Source organism: Bos taurus, chromosome 15 (assembly GCF_002263795.3).
Source record: "Bos taurus isolate L1 Dominette 01449 registration number 42190680 breed Hereford chromosome 15, ARS-UCD2.0, whole genome shotgun sequence".
Taxonomy (NCBI): Eukaryota; Metazoa; Chordata; class Mammalia; order Artiodactyla; family Bovidae; genus Bos; species Bos taurus.
The window spans coordinates 75,227,329-75,249,649 of NC_037342.1; the positions used below are offsets into that span (position 1 = coordinate 75,227,329).

At 49.8% G+C, this 22,321-nt stretch overlaps 1 protein-coding gene across 9 annotated transcripts in view; it reads left to right on the forward strand.

The window, feature by feature from the left end:
• Positions 1-22,321, forward strand: part of PRDM11 (PR/SET domain 11) — a 96,157-nt gene that overhangs the window by 31,996 nt on the left and 41,840 nt on the right. For 4 of the 9 annotated variants that reach the window (XM_024975909.2, XM_024975908.2, XM_059875168.1 and 1 more), the window contains exons 2-4: positions 8,698-8,822; positions 9,169-9,272; positions 9,851-10,113. In XM_024975909.2, coding sequence (XP_024831677.1) covers positions 8,704-8,822; positions 9,169-9,272; positions 9,851-10,113 — 486 coding nt within the window. In that variant the 5' untranslated portion in view covers positions 8,698-8,703. The other 5 variants (XM_024975906.2, XM_024975905.2, XM_059875166.1 and 2 more) reach the window with 5 other exon arrangements.

Genomic DNA, 22,321 nt, shown 5'->3' on the forward strand with positions numbered 1-22,321 from the left:
CCCAGGGCTGGTCTCCTTCAGAATGGACTGCTTGGATCTCCTTGCAGTCCAAGGGACTCTCGAGTCTTTTCCAACACCACAGTTCAAAAGCATCAATTCTTCGGGGCTCAGCTTTCTTCACAGTCCAACTCTCACATCCATACATGACCACTGGAAAAACCATAGCCTTGACTAGACGAACCTTTGTTGGCAAAGTAATGTCTCTGCTTTTGAATATGCCACCTAGGTTGGTCATAACTTTCCTTCCAAGGAGTAAGCGTCTTTTAATTTCATGGCTGCAGTCACCATCTGCAGTGATTTTGGAGCCCAAAAAGATAAAGTCTGACACTGTTTCCACTGTTTCCCCATTTCCCATGAAGTGATGGGACCAGATGCTATGATCTTCGTTTTCTGAATGTTGAGCTTTAAGCCAACTTTTTCACTCTCCACTTTCACTTTCATCAAGAGGCTTTGTAGTTCCTCTTCACTTTCTGCCATAAGTGTGGTGTCATCTGCATATCTGAGGTGATTTATATTTCTCCTGGCAATCTTGATTCCAGCTTGTGCTTCTCCCAGCCCAGTGTTTCTCATGATGTACTCTGCATAGAAGTTAGATAAGCAGGATGACAATATACAGCCTTGACGTACTCCTTTTCCTATTTGGAACCAGTCTGTTGTTCCATGTCCAGTTCTAACTGTTGCTTCCTGACCTGCATACAGATTTCTCAAGAGACAGGTCAGGTGGTCTGGTATCGCCATCTCTTTAAAAGAATTTTCCAGTTTATTGTGATCCACACAGTCAAAGGGTGTGGCATAGTCAATAAAGCAGAAATAGATGTTTTTCTGGAACTCTCTTGCTTTTTCCATGATCCAGCGGATGTTGGCAATTTGATCTCTGGTTCCTGTGCCTTTTCTAAAACTAGCTTAAACATCTGGAAGTTCACTGTTCACATATTGCTGAAGCCTGGCTTGGAGAATTTTGAGCATTACTTTACTAGCGTGAGACAGTGCCAAAGAATGCTCAAACTACTGAACAATTGCACTCATCTCACACACTAGTAAAGTAATGCTCAAAATTCTCCAAGCCAGGCTTCAGCAATATGTGAACCGTGAACTTGCTGATGTTCAAGCTGGTTTTAGAAAAGGCAGAGGAACCAAAGATCAAATTGCCAACATCCTCTGGATCATGGAAAAAACAAGAGAGTTCCAGAAAAACATCTATTTCTGCTTTATTGACTATGCCAAAGCCTTTGACTGTGTGGATCACAATAAACTGTGGAAAATTCTTCAAGAGATGGGAATACCAGACCACCTGATCTGCCTCTTGAGAAATTTGTATGCAGGTCGGGAAGCAACAGTTAGAACTGGACATGGAACAACAGACTGGTTCCAAATAGGAAAAGGAGTACGTCAAGGCTGTATATTGTCACCCTGCTTATTTAACTTATATGCAGAGTACATCATGAGAAACCCTGGGCTGGAAGAAACACAAACTGGAATCAAGATTGCCAGGAGAAATATAAATCACCTCAGATATGCAGATGACACCACACTTATGGCAGAAAGTGAAGAGGAACTACAAAGCCTCTTGATGAAAGTGAAAGTGGAGAGTGAAAAAGTTGGCTTAAAGCTCAACATTCAGAAAACGAAGATCATGGCATCTGGTCCCATCATTTCATGGGAAATAGATGGGGAAACAGTGGAAACAGTGTCAGACTTTATTTTTCTGGGCTCCAAAATCACTGCAGATGGTGACTGCAGCCATGAAATTAAAAGACGCTAACTCCTTGAAAGGAAAGTTATGACCAACCTAGATAGCATATTCAAAAGCAGAGACATTACTTTGCCAACAAAGGTTCATCTAGTCAAGGCTATGGTTTTTCCAGTGGTCATGTATGGATGTGAGAGTTGGACTGTGAAGAAGGCTGAGCACTGAAAAATTGATGCTTTTGAACTGTGGTGTTAGAGAAGACTCTTGAGAGTCCCTTGGACTGCAAGGAGATCCAACCAGACCATTCTGAAGGTAGATCAGTACTGGGTGTCCTTGGGAAGGAATGATGTTAAAGCTGAAAGTCCAGTACTTTGGCCACCTCATGCAAAGACTTGACTCATTGGAAAAGACTCTGATGCTGGGAGGGATTGGGGGCAGGAGGAAAAAGGGAGGACAAAGGATGAGATGGCTGGATGGCATCATTGACTCGATAGACATGAGTCTGGGTGAACTCCGGGAGTTGGTGATGGACAGGGAGGCCTGGCGTGCTGCGATTCATGGGGTCGCAGAGTCGGACATGACTGAGCGACTGATCTGATCTGATCTGATTACTAGCGTGTGAGATGAGTGCAATTGTGCAGAAGTTTGAGCATTCTTTGGCATTGCCTTTCTTTGGGATTGGAATGAAAACTGACCTTTTCCAGTCCTGTGGCCACTGCTGTTTTCCAAATTTGCTGGCATATTGAGTGCCACACTTTCACAGCATCATCTTTCAGGATTTTAAATAGCTCAACTGGAATTCCATCACTTCCACTAGCTTTGTTCGTAGTGATGTTTTCTAAGGCCCACTTGACTTCACATTCCAGGATGTCTGGCTCTAGGTGAGTGATCACACCATCGTGATTATCTTGGTCGTGAACATCTTTTTTGTACAGCTCTTCTGTGTATTCCTGCCACCTCTTCTTAATATCTTCTGCTTCTGTTAGGTCCATACCATTTCTCTCCTTTATCGAGCCCATCTTTGCATGAAATGTTCCCTTGGTATCTCTAATTTTCTTGAAGAGATCTCTAGTCTTTCCCATTCTGTTGTTTTCCTCTATTTCTTTGCATTGATTGCTGAGGAAGGCTTTCTTATCTCTTCTTGCTATTCTTTGGAACTCTGCATTCAGATGCTTATATCTTTCCTTTTCTCCTTTGCTTTTCACTTCTCTTCTTTTCACAGCTATATGTAAGGCCTCCCCAGACAGCCATTTTGCTTTTTTGCATTCCTTTTCCATGGGGATGGTCTCGATCCCTGTCTCCTGTATAATGTCATGAACCTCCGTCCATAGTTCATCAGGCAGTCTATCTATCAGATCTAGGCCCTTAAATCTATTTCTCACTTCCACTATATAATTCTAAGGGATTTGATTTAGGTCATACCTGAATGGTCTAGTGGTTTTCCCTTCTTTCTTCAATTTCAGTCTGAATTTGGCTCATGAGTGGCTCATGATCTGAGCCACAGTCAGCTTCCAGTCTTGTTTTTGTTGACTGTATAGAGCTTTTCCATCTTTGGCTGCAAAGAATATAATCAATCTGATTTCGGTGTTGACCATCTGGTGATGTCCATGTGTAGAGTCTTCTCTTGTGTTGTTGGAAGAGGGTGTTTGTTATGACCAGTGCGTTCTCTTGGCAAAATTCTATTAGCCTTTGCCCTGCTTCATTCTGTATTCCAAGGCCAAATTTGCCTGTTACTCCAGGTTTTTCTTGATTTCCTACTTTTGCATTCCAGTCCCCTATAATGAAAAGGACATCTTTTTTGGGTGTTAGTTCTAAAAGGTCTTGTAGGTCTTCATAGAACTGTTCAACTTCAGCTTCTTCAGCATTACTGGTTGGGGCATAGACTTGGATTACTGTGATATTGAATGGTTTGCCTTGGAAACGAACAGAGATGATTCTGTCCTTTTTGAGATTGCATCCAAGTACTGCATTTCAGACTCTTTTGTTGACCATGATGGCTACTCCATTTCTTCTAAGGTATTCCTGCCCACAGTTGTAGATATAATGGTCATCTGATTTAAATTCACCCATTTCAGTCCATTTTAGTTTGGTGATTCCTAGAATGTCGACGTTCACTCTTGCCATCTCCTGTTTGACCACTTCCAATTTGCCTTGATTCATGGACCTAACATTCCAGGTTCCTATGCAATATTGCTCTTTACAGCATCGGACCTTGCTTCTATCACCAGTCACATCCACAGCTGGGTATTGTTTTTGCTTTGTCTCCATCCCTTCATTCTTTCTGGAGTTATTTCTCCACTGATCTCCAGTAGCATATTGGGCACCTACTGACCTGGGGGGTTTCTCTTTCAGTATCCTATCATTTTGCCTTTTCATACTGTTCATGGGGTTCTCAAGACAAGAATACTGAAGTGGTTTGCCATTCCCTTCTCCAGTGGACCACATTCTGTCAGACCTCTCCACCATGACCCACCCGTCTTGGGTGGTCCCACAGGGCATGGCTTAGTTTCATTGAGTTAGACAAAGCTGTGGTCCTAGTGTGATTAGATTGACTAGTTTTCTATGAGTATGGTTTCAGTGTGTCTGCCCTCTGATGCCCTCTTGCAACACCCGCCGTCTTACTTGGGGTTCTCTTACCTTGAATGAGGGGAATCTCCTCACTGCCACCCCTCTTGACCTTGAATGTGGAGTAGCTGGAGTTTACTGTTAACATCTCTTATAAACCCTCAGCACTTGGCTCTTTCCAGGGCCCTGACCCCGTCTTTGTCTCATTGATTTCTCTGGGCAATTTTGATTATTTCCATTTTGCCAAGGAAGACACTCGGAGAAGGCAGTGGCACCCCACTCCAATACTCTTGCCTGGAAAATCCCATGGATGGAGGAGCCTGGTAGGCTGCAGTCCATGGGGTCGCTGAGAGTCAGACATGACTGAGCAACTTCACTTTCACTTTTCACTTTCATGCATTGGAGAAGGAAATGGCAACCCACTCCAGTGTTCTTGCCTGGAGAATCCCAGGGATGGGGGAGCCTGGTGGGCTGCCATCCATGGGGTTGCACAGAGTCGGACACGACTGAAGTGACTTAGCAGCAGCAAGGAAGACACTAAGGCCTAGGGCGTTGAAGTCACGTGCCTGTGGTCGCACAGTTTGTGCTTTACACTTATCAAATCCAAGCTCCAGGCCTCAGGAATCTAATTCCCTCACACTCTCACTTTCCCTCACTGCCTCTAGATACCAGCCTCACCCACCTTGTCTAGTAGAGGTCATGAGAAAGTGCCCCAAGAAGAGGGTTCAAAACAATATCCCACCCACCCTGTCACCCCCTTGACATCTCTTATAGGGTTGAGATTCTCAATGGGGACCAAAGGACATATTAGTGGAGGTAGGGTGAGTTATGACATGGTTCATTTGTCCATTTATTCCCTAGACAAATATTTATTGAGAATACGCTGTGTTGCTAGGCCAGGCTGAGACCAGGTAAGGAAAGCCAGTGTAAAATTTAAGGAGGCACTCAGTCTCAGGTACCAATCCTGCAAGTACATGACCCTGAGAATGAGAGCTTCCTTAACATCTATTTTCTAGTGTCTTGCTTGTCTTTCACTTATTTCTGCTGGGATGTCAGACACTGTTACAAATGCTGACCATTCAGTGGTGAGCAAAAAGGCCTGCACTCTGCCCTTGGCGAGCTTCTAATCTATTATGGGAAACAGATATCAATCAAACAATCATGTTAAAAAGAGACTGTTCTAAGGATGACAGGGGCCATGAGTAAAGGGACATAGGGCTAGAGAGGATATTATGGGGGGTGGCAGTGAGAGCTGAAGGATGGGTAGGAGTTTTCCAGGTGAAATGCAGATGGAATACAAAGCAAATTCACAGGCTCCCTGGCAAGGTGGAGCATGGGGTACAGGTGGAGGATGCCGTACAGGTGTAGCCGGGGGTGGGCCGAGGGGCTAGAACAGGAGAGCTCAATGCAAAATGGTCCCCACCAGTCAGTTCCTAATAGAGTGCTAGAGTTTGCAAATGACTGATTTAAATCCAATCCAATGGAGAGAATTCAAGGCCACTCCTTCATGACATCACTCATACCCACCTGCCCAACGAGCTTTCTACAGTTGATGTGCAGAGATGGTGACCATATCCCTCCAATTTCGTCTCCGTCCATTTAACACAGAGATGTTTGTGATAGAACCTAATACTTGCCACATTTTCCCAATGAAGAAATGGGAGCACAGAGAAGTTAGAAAACCCACTGTCTTAGCTCAGGCTGTTATAACAAAATGTCATAAACTGGTGTCTTAAACAGCAAACATTTATTTCTCACAGTTCAGGAGGCTGGGAAGTCCAAGATCTAGGTGCTGGCTCATTTGGTTCCTGGTGAAGGCTCTCTTCTTGGCTTGCAGACAGTTACCTTCCCACTGCCCTTACCTGGTGCAGAGAGAGAGAAGGAGGGAGCGAGAGGAAGAGCACTCTGGTGTCTCTTCCTCTTCTTAAAGGGCACCACCCCTATTAGATTGGGGCCCCATCCATATGATCTCATTTAAACTTATCACCTCCTTACAGGCCCTCTCTCCAAATATAGGCACGTTGAAGAACATTGAGTCCTTAACACCTGCTCAGGGTCCCACAGCCAGTCACAGGGGTTTGAACACAGGCAGCAGAGAAGGCAATGGCACCCCACTCCAGTACTCTTGCCTGGAAAATCCCATAGATGGAGGAGCCTGGTAGGCTGCAGTCCATGGGGTCACTAAGAGTCGGGCACGGCTGAGCGACTTCACTTTCAGTTTCATGCATTGGAGAAGGAAATGGCAACCCACTCCAGTGTTCTTGCCTGGAGAATCCCAGGGACGGGAGCCTGCCGTCTATGGGGTCGCACAGAGTCGGACACGACTGAAGTGACTTAGCAGCAGCAGCAGCGGTGGATGCTGGGGGCCCAGACTCCTAAACTCTAGACTAACTGGCTCAGAATGTGTTGTGTGTGCATGTTGTCCATCCAGTTGAGAAGTGAGCCTCAGAGCAGGGGTATTCAGGGATCCCTTGAAATTGCATTGGGTTCACCCTGCAGTCCAGAACCCACCTGGGATTGGTGATTTCAATGATCCTTCTGGAAGAATGGGCTGAGGTTGTGGCATAGAAGTGAACCAGTCCAGACAAGACGTTTACCTTTGGGGGTCCTCCTGTTTCCAATGAACTCAGAGGAGGCCCCAGGCTCCAGTGAGGACGTCACCACGAATGGCTTGTGTGACCTTGGGCGAGTCACTTGACACACTTCCAGCCCCAGGTTCCTGCCTCGGTGACCACCGCCCCACCTCCCCCCACAACCCCTGCCACCATCACTGGCGGCTGGGGGCCATTTGGTTGGCCAGCCAAGATCCTGGCGTGAGGCCCTTCGCAGATGCGGGTCGCCACCCGATGCCGCGCAGGTGGGGAAGGGGCGGGCTTGCGGTGCGTGGCTGGCAACTTGAGTGTCGGCGGCGTCGCTCTGGCCGCGCCGTAGGCCGTGCAGAGTGGGCTGCGGAGGCTGGGGGTGGGGGGACCCGCGGCGGGCCACGAGGCGCTCTCGTCCTCCCCAGACGCCCCGCCGGGCGCCCCCCAGCCCGCGTGGGGGCCGAGCCCCGCGGGAGGGGCTGGAATCCCTCCCAGGCGGGGAGTGGCGGGGGGGGGCCCTCCCGAGCGCCCGCTTCCTCCCTCTCCCCGCGCGCCCCCCTCCCGGCCGCCAGCCAGCTACGTGCCCCCGGGGCCGGCAAGAAGCCACATGCCCCCGCAAGGAATGCCGGGCCCGGCGGGCGGGCGGGGGGCGGGCGCCGGGCAGGGCCGGGCCGGCCCGGGAGCGCCCCGCCGCGAAGGTTGGTGAGAGGCGGCGGAGGGCGAGCCCGCGCCCTTCCCGGTCCCCAACGCCGCCCCTGCGCCCGGCCGGTGCGCCGCGCGGGCCAAATCGCAGCGTCTCACACTTTCCCCGCCGGACCCGTTGGTGGGACGACCCGCGAGCTCCGGGGGCGGGGGTGCCCGGGGGACCGGGGGTGGTGGGGGGAGGCTGGGGCGGGGCGGTTCGGCCGAACCCGGGCCGCCCGCGCCCCCCTCCCCGCGGCCCCCCTCCAACACGTCCCCGCCGGCTCGGAGAAGGGGGCAGGCCGGCACGTCTCCCCACACCCCTCCCCGCTGCCGGCGGCTTTGGGGCCCCGGTGGGGAGCAGGGGGCTGATTAGCAGAGGAGCAGGGGTGTGGCCAGCGGGGCCCCGGGTAGTGAGTCACACACGCTGCTCGCCCAGTCCCGGGGCCGAGCGCGCTCTCAGCCCGAGCTGAGCGCTGCCCTGACCCGAAGAGTGTCCCCGGGCTTGGCATGAGGACCCTGGGGTGCCAAGGGAGGGGCTGAAGCCCAGCGCGGTGGTGGAGGAGGGCGGTAAGCTACGGGCTAGGGAGACTCCCCTAGAGAGAGCTGGGTGGGGCTTGGAGTCAGGGCCGCCCACGCGGGGACCCCCCCCCCCAAACCAGGCCCCGCCTGTACCTGCTCTGAGCTGGCAAAGCGTGCCTGGCTGCATTCCCTGGCAGCCCTGGGTGAGGGGCTCTGCAGCCAGGCGCTCAGGGCCCATTTCATCTGCCTGCCCCGCTTTGGCCCCCACTGGACTTGAGCGGATCCCCCCCCCTGTTTCCCCACGCTGCAAAGTTTTGTGCGGAGGCTCCTATGGGTCCCTCATACCCTTTGCTCTCTGGGCTTGGGGTCCAGGCTGTGCTTCGAAGCCCTGCCTCCTGGCCTGAGCTCCTCCCGGCCCCTGACCCCATGGGGCTGGTGGCTCCAGTCGTCCCCAGGACCAGCCCGGGGTAGAAATGGCATTTCCTCTTGGCCCGGCTACAGCTGTTTTTGTTGTCTGTGTTCTCAAGCGCTTCCTCTAGGGATGGCAGGGAGGGTAACCAGACTCCATGGGACCCCCGCTTGCCCTCTCGCCACTCACCCCTCTTCCCCTGTCTCTTTGATCCTTTTCCTGCGCTCCTCCCGCCTTCGCGCCCCCAGGACAGAATGACTGAGAACATGAAGGAGTGCTTGGCACAGACCAAGGCGGCGGTGGGGGAGATGGTGACAGTGGTGAAGACGGAGGTCTGCTCTCCGCTCCGGGACCAGGAGTGTGGCCAGCCCTGGTGAGGCCCCAGTGTGGGGACAGGCGAGGGAGAGGGGGGCATTGCCCGGCTGCGTTGATTGGAGACCCTGGGAAGAGAGCTCTCTCTTGCCCTCCTCTGGGCAACTCCTAGGACCAGGGGTGGGCACGGGCTCTAGAAAAACCCAAGCAGTGACCCAAGAAGGCCTGAACCCAGGTCTCAGGACCCCTGTCTTTCTACTATCTGCTGCATCAGACGAGCAGGCTGCCTGGGGTTCCTCTACCTGCCCCGTCCTTGTGGCCTTTGGGCCAAGTTCTTGGCTTCTCTGCCCACCAGCCTCTCACTCTGATGGCTTTGTTTTTTCTCTACTGGCCCCTGTCCTGGCCAGCTCTAGGAGATCAGACCCCTCGGTCATGGAAGTGGAGCCCAGGAAACTGAAGGGAAAACGTGACCTCATCATGCCCAAAAGCTTCCAGCAAGTGGACTTCTGGTGTAAGTGGAGCTTGGGGCTATTCCTGACCATGCTGACCATCACCCCCACCCCCACCCCATCTCTGCTTAGGGGATTTGCAGAGGCAACTCTGACGATAGGCACTCACCTATTGTGTACATAAGACACAGGTCCAGGCCTCAGTGAATCCTCACCCTTACCGCTGAGCTGTCTATTATTTGGTCCCATTCTCCAGGGGAGGACACTGGTAGGTTTGGTGAGGGTTAAGGATCTCCTGGCTCAGCTCCCCCGGCTCACAGATGCACACCCATCTGACTCCAGTCATAGGCTTTCTTCTGTTGTTTCAAATTTGAAACAAAGGGGGCTAGTGGCTTCCTTGGCATTGACAGGTGTGCCCCTTGAGTCGCCAGGGAGGCGGGTGGGGTATCGCTACTGAAGATGCAGGGGCCTGTGGCTCTGGGGGTGGAGCCAGGGCTGGGACTCGTGAGTCTCACGCTGTGTGCTTGCCACTGGTCTACACTGTGCTCAGGGTGGGTTTCTCATCAGCCCCTCAGCCACCTCATGGGGCTCTCTCCCTCTGCAACAACTGAAGCGCTCTTTCCTCTTTCCATCCCTGCAGTCTGTGAGTCCTGCCAGGAGTACTTTGTGGATGAGTGCCCGAACCACGGTCCCCCAGTGTTTGTGTCTGACACACCGGTGCCCGTGGGCATCCCAGACCGGGCCGCCCTCACCATCCCCCAGGGCATGGAGGTGGTCAAGGAAGCCAGTGGGGAGAATGACGTGCGTTGCATAAATGAGGTCATCCCCAAGGGCCGCATCTTCGGCCCCTATGAGGGGCAGATCTCCACCCAGGACAAATCAGCTGGCTTCTTCTCGTGGCTGGTGAGTGTCTCCTGGGCTGTGCCTCGGTAAAGGGTGCCGCGAACATGGAAGGAAACCAGCAGGGGGAGCCATATGCTGGCCCAGCCTGGTCCCAGAGCTTTTCTGCCATCACTGCTGGACAAGTTGATGATGGATCTTGCTGTCCCTTTGCCCCTGTGACCCTTGGTGGCTGAGGGCCATTCGGAGGAGCCGCCTCTGTCAGTAGTCTGCAGAATCGTCAGTGGAGCGATTTCTCCCTGAATCCTCCAGTGTGTTTCTGGAGGACCATTGTATGACATTTACAAAGGGTTTCCCCAAGCCCTCCTCTGGAGTGGATGACCTGGGGCTGGGGGCTGTGGGGATGCAGAGCATGACATTCAGCTAAAAAAGCAGTAAAATCCAGAGCTGGAGGTAAAGCCTCCAACAAGACAGGCACAGTCTCTGCCCTCAGTGAGTGGACCGTCTGGTGGGGGGAGCGGGCAGTGAACAAATACATTCACATATGACAGTTGCGGCTTAAGAGAGAATACAAGATGCTCTAGGGAGACAGCAGCATTCACAGTGCTCTGGAATTTGGGGCCTGGAGCCCGCGTTCGTTATGTCAGCCAGGTTTGCTAGTTACTATCTAATGTGACCTTGGACCAGTCATTGAACCTCTCTGCGACAGGATAATCGTAACTGATGGTGAAGATGAAATGCGTCGACGCTGCAAAGTTCTTAGAATCGTGCTCGCCTCTAGCAAGCGTGCAATGAATATCAGCTATTGCTGTTATTGTTCTTGGCCTACTTAAGGGGTTTGGGCAAGAGTTCCTTTGATCTGAGACTTAAAGAATGAGTAGCAGTTAGTCACAGGGGGATGAAAAATTGCTCCCTGTAGACAGAAGAGCTGAGAGAGAGGGACCCCAGGAAGTCTGGTAGGACAGCAGCAGTGAGCCTGAGAGGCAGAGAGGCAAGAATCAGCCGGGGAGGGAGATGGGGCCAGATCACGCTGTGTTCCATAGACCGTGAAAGTACGCCCTTCATCTTGCGGGCCAGGTAAGCCATCGGAACATTTCAGACAGAAGTGTGACCTGGAAGGTTGCAGAATGGAGAAGTGGGATTCTGGGTCAAAGGCTGGAGTGGAGATTCACATAAGGAAAGATAGCAGCTTAAATTCAGGTGCTAGAGGTGGGGACATTTGAGAGAGATTTAAAGAGGAAAATTCCTAAGATTTGTTGATGGACAGGATGTAAAGATGAAGAAGAGGGATTTTCAGATTTGAAAAGGAATTTCAGGCATCAAACTTGGACAGAGATCAGGGGGACATGGGACAAGTAGGAAAATCATTCCTTAACCATTTATGAGGGTCTCCTTTGTTCCAAGTACTGGGCTGACTCTGGGGACACAATGGTGAACCAGATCAGACATGAGTGCTGCCCTCATAGAGTTTACTGTGGGAAGATGAACTAAAGAATAAGATAAGTAAATGTAAAATGATGACTCTGAAAGGTAATGAAGAGACAGGGAGGCTAGGAGAAAAGTGATCAACAAAGGGATTTGATGTGGCCAGAAGTCAGGTAAGGCTTCCTAATAGCTGAGCTGTGATTGAAGGAAGAGAATTCCTACCGAGTGACGATCATGAGGACTGTCAGGATGGACGGGGCAGTATGAGCAACAGTCCTGTGGCAAGAGAGACCGTGGCGTGTGTGCCCACCTGGAAGGCCACTGCGCTTGGAGTGCCGAAAACCCAGGGATCTGGAAGAGACAGACGTGGCCATGTAGGTCCCAGCAGGCCAGACTGGGACTTCTGTTCTCCATTTTAAGAACAATGAGGAACTTTCATTTATGTTTTAAAAAGGTGAGTTTGACTGCAGGCTGGAGAACTGATGGGGTAGGGGCATTGGTCAAGAATGGACATCCAGGGGACTTCCCTGGTGGTCCAGTGGTTAAGATTCTGCCTTCCAGTGCAGGGGGGCCTGAGTTCAATCCCTGGTCAGGGAATTAAGATGCCACATATTGAGCATTGTGGCCAATAAATAGATAAAAGAATGAGCATCTGCACCCCAGTCAGAGGGATGTGGTCATTCTCTAAGTCAGCGATGGTGGAGGCTTGAGCTTGGGTGGGCAGAGACATAGAGACAAGTGAACTGCTTTGTGGATATTTCCAAGGTGAGGGAGATCTGACTTGGAAAGAGACTGGCCTAAGTAAGGGAGAGGGAAGTATCAAGAACAACTCCTGCGGTGTTCTTCTGCCTCCAGGTCAGGAATGGTGTCTTTCTGTGAGAAATGGAGAATACCAGAAGGAGACTGGGTTGAGGGGAAGATCCTGATTTTGGTTTTGGGGGCTTGTTGAGCTTGGAGTGATGTCAAGATATCCAAGTGGTGATATCAACTAGGAAGTTAGATTATGGGTTGGGATCTTGGAAAGGAGGTCTAGAAATGTCACTTCATGAGTCACCTGTGCCTAAGCGGTCAGTGGGGCCAGAGGGCTGGAGGGCAGCACCCAGGGAGAACGGGCTGAGTGGGAGGTGGAGAAGCCTACGGGCTAAGCTTTGAGGAACTTCAACAGTGAACGGTCCAGAAGGGGAGCTTGATCTGCACGGGAGACACAGCAAGAGCCTCCTGAGAGGTGGGATGGCCGGAATGTCCAGCAGTGTCCAACTGGGCTGAGAAGCCAAGTGAGGAAAGGGCTCAAAAGTACCCACTGGACTTAGTGCCGGGGAAGTCACTGGTGATTTTAGCAAGAGCTGATACTATAAGACCACGGTTGCCAACCTGGGGCAATTTATACCTCCTCACCCCTTTCTGGGATATTTGTAAATATCTGGAGACATTTTTTGGCCATCACAACTTGGGATCTAGAAGGAAGAGGCCAGCGAAAGTGAAAGTCACTCAGTTGTGTCCAACTCTTTGCAACCCCATGGATTGTAACCCACCGGGCTCCTCTGTTCATGGGATTCTCCAGACAGGAATACTAAAGTGGATTGCCATTTCCTTCTCCAAGGGATCTTCCCGACCCAGGGATCGAACCTGGGTCTCCTGCATTGCAGGCAGATTCTTTACTGTCTCAGCTACCAGGGAAGCCGGGGATGTTGCTAAACCTTTGATAATACACAGGGCAGCCTCCTACAACAAAGAGTGGTGTGGCCTCGCTTGTCAATAGATGGGAGTTGAGAAATCCTGAAGAAGAGTAATGAAATAAGAACCTCATTAGAATGGAGGTGACTGGTTTAGTCACCTTTCAGAAGTTTGATGAGAAGTAAGAAGTGGAGGAGAGACATAGGAAGGGTGATGGCTAAGGGAAGACTGGGGTTAAGGAGGTTTTTGTATTTTTTAAAGTGGGGTGCCCTTTATTCAGACACATGCATCTGAGTTGGCTTCTAAGTCTCAGACACAGGTTAACTTTACTTAGGTTTCCTTGGTTATATTTTAAGTTAATTATTTTTGACTGTGTTGTTCACTGGGTGAATGAACGAACCACATTCACTGCTGCATGTGGGCTTTCTCTAGTTGGGGCAAGCCAGGGCTATTCTCTAGTTGCGATGAGCAGGCTTCTCATGACGGTGGCTTGTGGGACACAGGCTCTAGGTGCGTCGGCTTCGTAGTTGTGGTGCACAGGCTTAGTTGCTAGTGACATGTGGGATCTTCCTGGGCCAGGGATCAAACCCATGTTCCCTGCATTGGTAGATGGATTCTTATCCATTGGATCACCATGGAAGTCCCTAAGGGAGTTTGTTAATGAGACTTTAACTTCCTTAAAAAACCCAGTGGAGGAAGTCTGTCTGAATATACAGTAGAAATAGGCATGATGGGTAAGCTTTTATGTTGCCTGAGAAGGTTCACATGGAGACATTTGATGTGGAGAGGTGGTAGGTCAATGTTTTTTCTGTCCCTTGAGGACTGTCTTAGAGATTTGGAGCTGATGAAGGGAGTTAGCTATAGTTGATCAAATGATGATTCTCCAAAGATGGCCAGGTTCTTCCCCTGGACCCCGTGAATGTGTTATCTTATATGGTAAAAGGGACTGCGCATGTGATCAAGTTAAGGATTTTGAGATGGAGAAATGTCTTGGGTTACATGGGTGGTACCAGTGCAGTTACAAGCATCTTTATAAGAGGAGGGCAGGAGAGGCAGCGTCAGAAAGAAAACACTGGAAGATGCTGTCCTGCTGGCCGTGAAGATAGGGAAGGAGCCAGGAGCCAAGGCACGCAGGCACCTCCAGAAACTAGGAAAGGCCAGGAAACAGATTCTTCCCTCATGCCTTTTGAAAAACACTCAGCCCTGCCAACACCTGATTTTAGGATTCCTTACTTCCAGAAAAGCAAAACACATTTGTATTGTTTTAGCCATTGTGTTTGTGGCCATTTGTTATAGCAGTCAGTTCAGTTCAGTTCAGTCACTCAGTCGTGTCCGACTCTTTGCGACCCCATGAATCGCAGCACGCCAGGCCTCCCTGTCCATCACCAACTCCCGGAGTTCACCCAGACTCACGTCCACTGAGTCAGTGATGCCATCCAGCCATCTCATCCTCTGTCGTCCCCTTCTCCTGCCCCCAATCCCTCCCAGCATCAGAGTCTTTTCCAATGAGTCAACTCTTTGCATGAGGTAGCCAAAGTACTGGAGTTTCAGCTTTAGCATCATTCCTTCCAAAGAACACCCAGGGCTGATCTCCTTTAGAACAGACTGGTTGGATCTCCTTGCAGTCCAAGGGACTCTCAAGAGTCTTCTCCAACATCACAGTTCAAAAGCATCAATTCTTCGGCACTCAGCTTTCTTCACAGTCCAACTGTCACATCCATACATGACCACAGGAAAAACCATAGCCTTGACTAGACGAACCTTTGTTGGCAAAGTAATGTCTCTACTTTTGAATATGCTATCTAGGTTGGTCATAGCTTTCTTTCCAAGGAGTAAGCATCTTTTAATTTCATGACTGCAATCACCATCTGCAGTGATTTTGGAGACCCAAAAGATAAAGTCTGACACTGTTTCCACTGTTTCCCCATCTATTTCCCATGAAGTGATGGGACCAGATGCCATAATCTTCGTTTTCTGAATGTTGAGCTTTAAGCAAACTTTTTCACTCTGCTCTTTCATTTTCATCAAGAGGCTTTTTAGTTCTTCTTCACTTTCTGCCATAAGGCTGGTGTCATCTGCATATCTGAGGTTATTGATATTTCTTCCATTATAGCAGTAGTGGGACTCTAATCCAGTGAACTTATGTGTTTGGGAGGGGATGGCTGCTAAAGTATGTGGAGAGGTGGAGAGAGGTATCTTGAGACAGAGGAGAAAGTGAGTTCAGGCTGGGGTGGGGGGAGAGGTGGAGGTGCCCACGAGATGCCCAGATGGAGCTGTCCCAAGGCACATTGGTGTGTGTGGGTCTGCAGCCTAGGGGGGAAAGCCAAGCATATAAACTTATGCAGCCGAAGCCCTGGGAAGGGATGGGCAGAGGGCGAGAAGCTTGAGGCTCGAGAGCCCATTGGCTCGGGGGGCACACAGGTCCTGGTATTCTTGGCAGGGACGGTTGCTGCCACCTTGCTGTGGATTGAGGTGTGAGTAGGAGGAGAGGAGGGGAAGCCAGCAAGGATGATCAGCTTGTTTTCAAAGTCTGGCTGCTCATTGATCAATTATTATATGCCAGGTGTTTACCTCATTCTTCCTCAAGATGGTCCCGCAGGTGGAGGTGGCTGCCCTTCAGATGGAGGGTGCTGGGACTGAAGAGGTTCAGTAAGCGACCCCCAGCTCCTGTAGGTAGTACCTGGCAGACCTTGGGTTCCTTCAAAGATAGGATGTGTGATGCCTGGGGCTTTAAGGAGTTCCTTCGTGGGAAGACATGTGTGGTTGTGTGATTAAATTCAATTATTCAATTCAGCCTCATAGAGCAACTCCCATGTACTAGGTACTGCACAGGAAGCTCTAGAGGTAACAGAAATGCACGAAGTTTGCTCTCTGCTCTTATAGAGTCTGTGGTCCCGCCATGGGCAGCAGGGGCCAAGGGAGATGAGGGGGGGAGGCCTGTTCCCAGCCCAGGGCGTTGCTGGTAGTCGTGGTGCTGCAGTAGACAGGAGGGGCGGGGAGAAGAGGAGTCGGTTTTGGCTGGGCAGATTGGGGATGGGTTTTGAAGGATGGGTAGGAGTTCAGTAGAGGAGGCCGATGCCTTCTCAGCCTGTGGGAAAGTCTCAGGGGAGAAAATCTCATACCCAGGGAAGGTCTAGGGGAGATCCCTTTCTTCCACCAGAGTCTACTCCTGGGACGTCCCAGCCAGGCAAGCTTGGGATCTCTAAAGCAGGCATCTTCCCCAGGTTCATGGCCTGGCATGGGTCTGGGGTCTAAAGAAAAGGGAGAATAGCAAGGTCTGGAGTTTGCAGCCTGGTCCTAGACCAGCTCTTCCTGTCAAGGGTGGGCGTGGCCCTCAGTTAGGGGCGTGGCCAGAGGCAGCTATGGTGCTTCCTTGGAGGTTCCTCCCAAGGGCCTCTGAGCTGTGCCCCCGGCATGGGTGTAGGGACGGTGTGGCTGGAGGTCACCATACCACATGGAGACTTTGACTTTGGTGATCCAGGGACACGAGAGGTGTTGAAGGCCTGGAGAGAACAGAAGTACAAAATGGCTTGAGCAGTGCCTGTGTGGGTGGGTGTGTGTGTTCTCAACTGGGGCCTCAGCTGGGGCAAAGCAGGAATGAGGAACAGCTTGCTCAAACGCTGGGTTGGCTCAGTGGTGTGAGAAAGGACAAATGGCCTGAACCATGGCCCCAATTTTGGACCAGGATCTAGAAGCCCCACTTCCTGAGTAAACTGCATTCATGTGTCAGATCCTGTCCCAAAGCCATACTTGATCTTGTCTGTTCTTGACCTTCTGCCTGCCTTCCAAAGCCCTGGCCTCCATCCAACACAACACATTTCCTCCCATAACTCAGTATGTAGAGTCTCAGTGGAAGCAATGATGGTGCTCTAAGGATAAGCATAGCCGTTTATGTTTATTGAGTGCCCACTATGTATCTGGCTCTGTGCTCGACACTTCACATCATGATCCTATTTGATCCTAGCGATGCCCTTGTGAAGCAGGTATTAGTCTAACCATTACTCTGCTGAGAAGCCTGAGGCCTGGAGAGGAGAAGTCATTCTGCACACAGCTGAACAGCTACTGAGTAACTGAGCTGAGAGTCGAACCTGAGCAGTCTGACTCTAGAACCCACTCTCTCATTCAGCCTCCTGGTCCTCTCCTCCTCCCGTACTTGTCTGGCCTATTCCTGCCTCCTGGCCTCGGTTGACTTTCTTCCTCTCATCCTTCCAGCCCAGTACAAGGTTCCTCTTCATCTCCCCTCAGCGTGGAGGCAAGCTGGTCCCATTGGCTACAGTGTGATGGAGGTGTGGGGCCCAGATTGAGATGAACCAAATGGCCATCTCCACTTTCTATCTCTCCTTCAAGGCCTGACCTCCTCGGGAGGAGTTTTATTTATTATTTTCGGCTGCACTGGGTCTTCGTTGCTGCTCCAGGCTTCTGTAGTTGCCAGGAGCAGGAGCCACTCTTGGTTGCAGCGTGCGGGCTTATTGTGGTGGCTTATTGTGTAGCACGGACTCTAGGTGCCCAGGCTTCAGTAGTTACAGCGCACAGGCTCAGTAGTTTCAGCGTGTGGGCTCCTGGGCATGCTGGCATCAGTAGCTGTAGTACATAGGCTCAGTAGTCGTGGCACATGGGCCCAGGTGCTCTGCAGTATGTGGAATCCTCCCGTACTAGGGATCAAACCTATGTCCTCTGCACGGGGGTGGGCTCCCATCCACTGCACCACCAGGAAGTCCCTAGGAAGGAGTTTTGCCTTCACTTCTGGATGTTTGGAAAAGAAATGCCCCTTCCTCTACTTTCTCATCTCCCTGGAAATATACAGACTCCATAAATCATTGCCAGGCTTGCCAGGCTGCCCTCAGACACTACAGGCCGGAGACGATGCTGCAGGCATGAGGTGCCTGGAGAGTACCAGGCAGCCATGTGGTTTCGGAAAGAGGCAGAAGAAAGAGGAGTCCAGCACAGGGTTTCTATTTAAATGTTTCACTGAGGCCCAGTCTGGTTCCAGAAGGGATTTAGGGCAGCCTAGCAGGATCTATAAAATATAACACGATAGCATATTAAAACTGGGAGAGAGAGAAGAAAGAAAAACAAGGGTGGAGATCCTAAATGGAGCCAGGAATGAGGCTAAAAATGCATACCATGATGACCTGTGCGTGCACTTTTAGCTATAGAGGTTCCAAATTTGGCAGCCACTGGGAAGAGGCAAGCTGACTCGGCTACCAGTGCTTTCTGGCCATAGCGTAAGGAGTTGCAGGTAGCTCCCGAGGAGGCCTGCTTCTCCGGGTGGATCCTGGGCGGGAGGCTTCCCAGGGCCCCTTTTAAAGAGGACACCGTGCGGTGGGATCGCTCCCCTGCTGTCAGCTGGTCTCTCCGCCTGCCAGATTCCTACTGTTCTAGGGAGAAGCAGACGTAAAATGTGACTTCGGGGTTTTCCATTTCAGCTTCCATCATAAAGTGGAGATTTATTTTAAAACTTAAAAGATTGGGTGTGCAAAGGCTTGTGACACGCCCTCCAGAACAGAATCTGAAAACCCCCGGGTTGATGGGAGAGATGAAGTGTGAGCAGATGGTTGCAACAGCGCAAGACGTCAGGGGAGGCAGGCAGGTCTGACCGGGCTTGGGGGTGGGCAGGGCTCAGAGAAGGGAAGAGAAGAGTAACGGGCTGGTCCAGGAACGGAAGAATGCACATTTGAAGCAGGTCGGGCTTCTGGGTGTGTTTGAGAATCTGAGCAACTGAGTTTCATGCTTATTTACTCTTTATTCTGAAATTTCAAGCTCTGCAAAAGCATAAGAATTGTATGATCAGGAGCCACACACCCTGCATCTAGCCCCGCCTGTTGCTAACATTTTATAACAATTGCTTCAGTCTCTGTCTGTGTGTCCTGGCTTCCCTGGGGGCTCAGATGGTAAAGAATCTGCCTGCAGTGCAGGAGACCCAGGTTCGATCCCTGGGTCGGGAAGCTCCCCTGGAGAAGGGAATGGCAACCCACTCCAGTAGTCTTGCCTGGACAGAGGAGCCTGGTGGGCTACAGTCTATGGGATTGCAAAGAGTCAGACACAACTGAATGACTAAGCACCACACAGCACAGCATAGCTACCTCCAGGCACGCACACACACACACACACACACATTCTTTTTTTTTTTTCCTGAACTATTTGAGACCTAGTTCCAGGTATCAGGCTTCGTGGCCATGCAGCGTCTGTCACCATTATCCAGCTCTGCAGTTGTACTGTGAAAGCATTCACAGACAGTACATGAATGAGCAAGTGTCGCTGGGTTCCAATAAAACTTTATTTATAAACACTGATGTGAATTCTGTATAATTTCAAATGAAATTTGAATTTATATAAGTTCTGAAAATCATACAAATGAAATTATATGGAAAAGGTTTCAGTTATGAAAAACAAGCAGAACCATGCTTAACTCACAGGCTGTGAAAACAGATGAGGGGTTGGATTTGACCTGCCAGCGGTAGTTTGTTGATCCCTGTCCTATGTAATCAGAGTATAGTTATTATACTCAGGATACAGTACTGTCTCAACTATAGTCCTTATTCAGATTTTCCCAATTGCCCTGAGGATGGCCCGGATAGTCTTCCCGCCATTCAGGACCCACTCAAGCATCACACATCTCATTTGGTTGTCATGTCTCACTAGTCTGCTTTATTCTGAAACAGCTGCCCAGATTGTGTTTCTCGTTCACAGTATTGCTACTTTGGAAGAGTTCAGGAGAGTTCTTTGCAGACCCTTCCACAGTTTAGATTTGCCCGATTGTTTCCTCCCGATCGATTCAGGTTATAGATTTTTGGCACTGGGTATGTTGTGTCTCTCACTGCAGTTAGCGAGAGCCTGTGATGTCCGTTTGTCTTCCCTTTAACTCAGTGCTTTCAGCAACTATTGGTGATTCTTGCCTATATCAATTACTTTTCATGGCTTGAAAGGATTTTTAATCATTCCTTCTACACTTACGACTGAATATTCTTCTGTTTCGAAGAAGTGCTCAACTTTCTCCCCCACCCCATCCCTTAAGGTTATTTTTACTACCAGTATGGACTCACGGATGTTTTTTTCCTTCATTGTGCTATGGTCCATTCCTCTCATTATGCGTTTTGAGCTTTAAATTGCCCTAGAGTTGGCCAGCAAAAACCCATTCAGACTGGCTTCTTGTCCTTTTACTGTTTCCTTACTTTTTCATGCAAAGTTTTGTGTTGTTTTTTTTTGCCCCAACACAGGGCATGCAGGATCTTTAGTTCCCTGACCAGGAATTGAACTTTGCCCCCTGCAGCGGAAGCACGGCATCATAACCATTGGACTGCCAGGGAAGTCCCAAAGAAGATGTTCTAGTCATCTCTCTTAGGAGCTCAAACGTGATTTAGTGAGAAATAGTCTCTAGAAACCAAATCTCTGGCACTAGATGTGCACATTGCTCCTGGGGTGTCCTTGCTTCTAAGCCTGAACTAGGTTTTGAGGGGTGAGTTAAAGTGAGTGGCCAGTAGAGTCAGGAACTGAGGGAACACGGAGTCACAAGCAGTGGGGATAGCATGTACAAGGTCTAAGGGCACGTGTGTAATGTTGAGGTGGGGGTGGTAATAGGGCACAGGGTGCCCTGTAATAGGGTGATAGAGGTACAAGGTGTGCTGAGACGGAAAAGTGAAGATGATGCTGGAAAACAGTTGCTTTGCTCACGTTCTAAGATGTTATGGATCTTAGAACACTGTTGAATGACAGTGTCAGCTTTTCTAGGAATGAAAATATGGACCTCAACCCTAAGGCTCCTCTTAATGTCAGAAGCATTAAATGGCATGACTTGTATAATTTTTGTAAATGCTGGTAGTTTTGTTATTAAATCATGAACCAAACCAAAGATATCCCCACTCTCCACAAAAATACTCTAGTTAACTAGTTTTGGCTGGAACTGTCTCTAATTCTTAAAATCTACTATATGGAACAAAAATAAAACATGAAAAACTATTCTGAATTTTCAATATAAACCAACTGCTAACTTGACCTTCAACTTTCCTTGCCTCCTCAGCACTTCTACTGCAATTGTTTCTCACTTGGGTTATATTGGAGGCTTCCCTGGTGGCTCAGACGGTAAAGCGTCTGCCTGCAATGCGGGAGACCCGGGTTCGATTCCTGGGTGGGGAAGATCCCTTGGAGGAGGAAATGGCAATCCACTCCAGCACTCTTGCCTGGAGAATCCCAGGGATGGGGGAGCCTGGTGGGCTGCCGTCTGTGGGGTCGCACAGAGTCGGACACGACTGAGCGACTCAGCAGCAGCAGCAGCAGGAGCTTCCATACTGGTTTCCATAGTGGCTGCAGCAATTTACGTTCCTGAAACAGCGCTCAGGGGTTCCCTTTGGTCCTCATCCTGGTCAGCGCTTGGTATTTCTTGTCTTTTTGATGAAAACCATTCTGACAGGTGTGCAGTGATATCTCATTGTGGTTTTAATTTGCATTTCCATGATGATTGGTGATGCTGAACATTTTTTCAAGGACGTGTTGGTCAGGTGTCTGACTTTTATCGTTTCAGTTCAGTTCAGTTGCTCAGTCATGTCCAACTTTTGCGTTTATCATTTATGGAGTCCCAATTATTTATGATTATATTAATTTTACTCTAAAGTTACTTTAAAAGGTTTAAACATAGAAACTAAATAAATACAACATTTCACACAGCTTTTAAACAACTATTAAACCAAGACAAACTTACGAATATAAAATGAACAGAACTACACAAACCAACGTAATTCAAATGAACAAAATCAGTGTCCTGTGTTGGATCATGTGTTACTGAAACTAAATCGCAGTTTATAGGGTGAATACGACAGTGACGACTTCGACACAGATTCTTCTGAGTTTGGGATGCCTCTCTGCTTTTGTGTGCCATGGGACACTTTTATTTTCTTTATTTGTTTGTCTCTATTTAAAACACGGGGCGATCTTTTGTTAGTACAACTGCCGCAGTGTTTCTTCGTCTTTGCCAGGATGCATTATTTACATATTAAAGTTTGTTCTTCTGTCATTAGCTCATGGCAAGTAGTAATAGTTGTACAGTCAGTCAGCTGTTACAGTGTAACAAGCTACCTCCAAATGCAGTGCAATAGAATGAGGGTCTGTAAATGTTTGTGTAAACGGCCAGATAGTAAGTCTTTTAGGCTTTGTGGCCCATATGTGTCTGTCACACTAC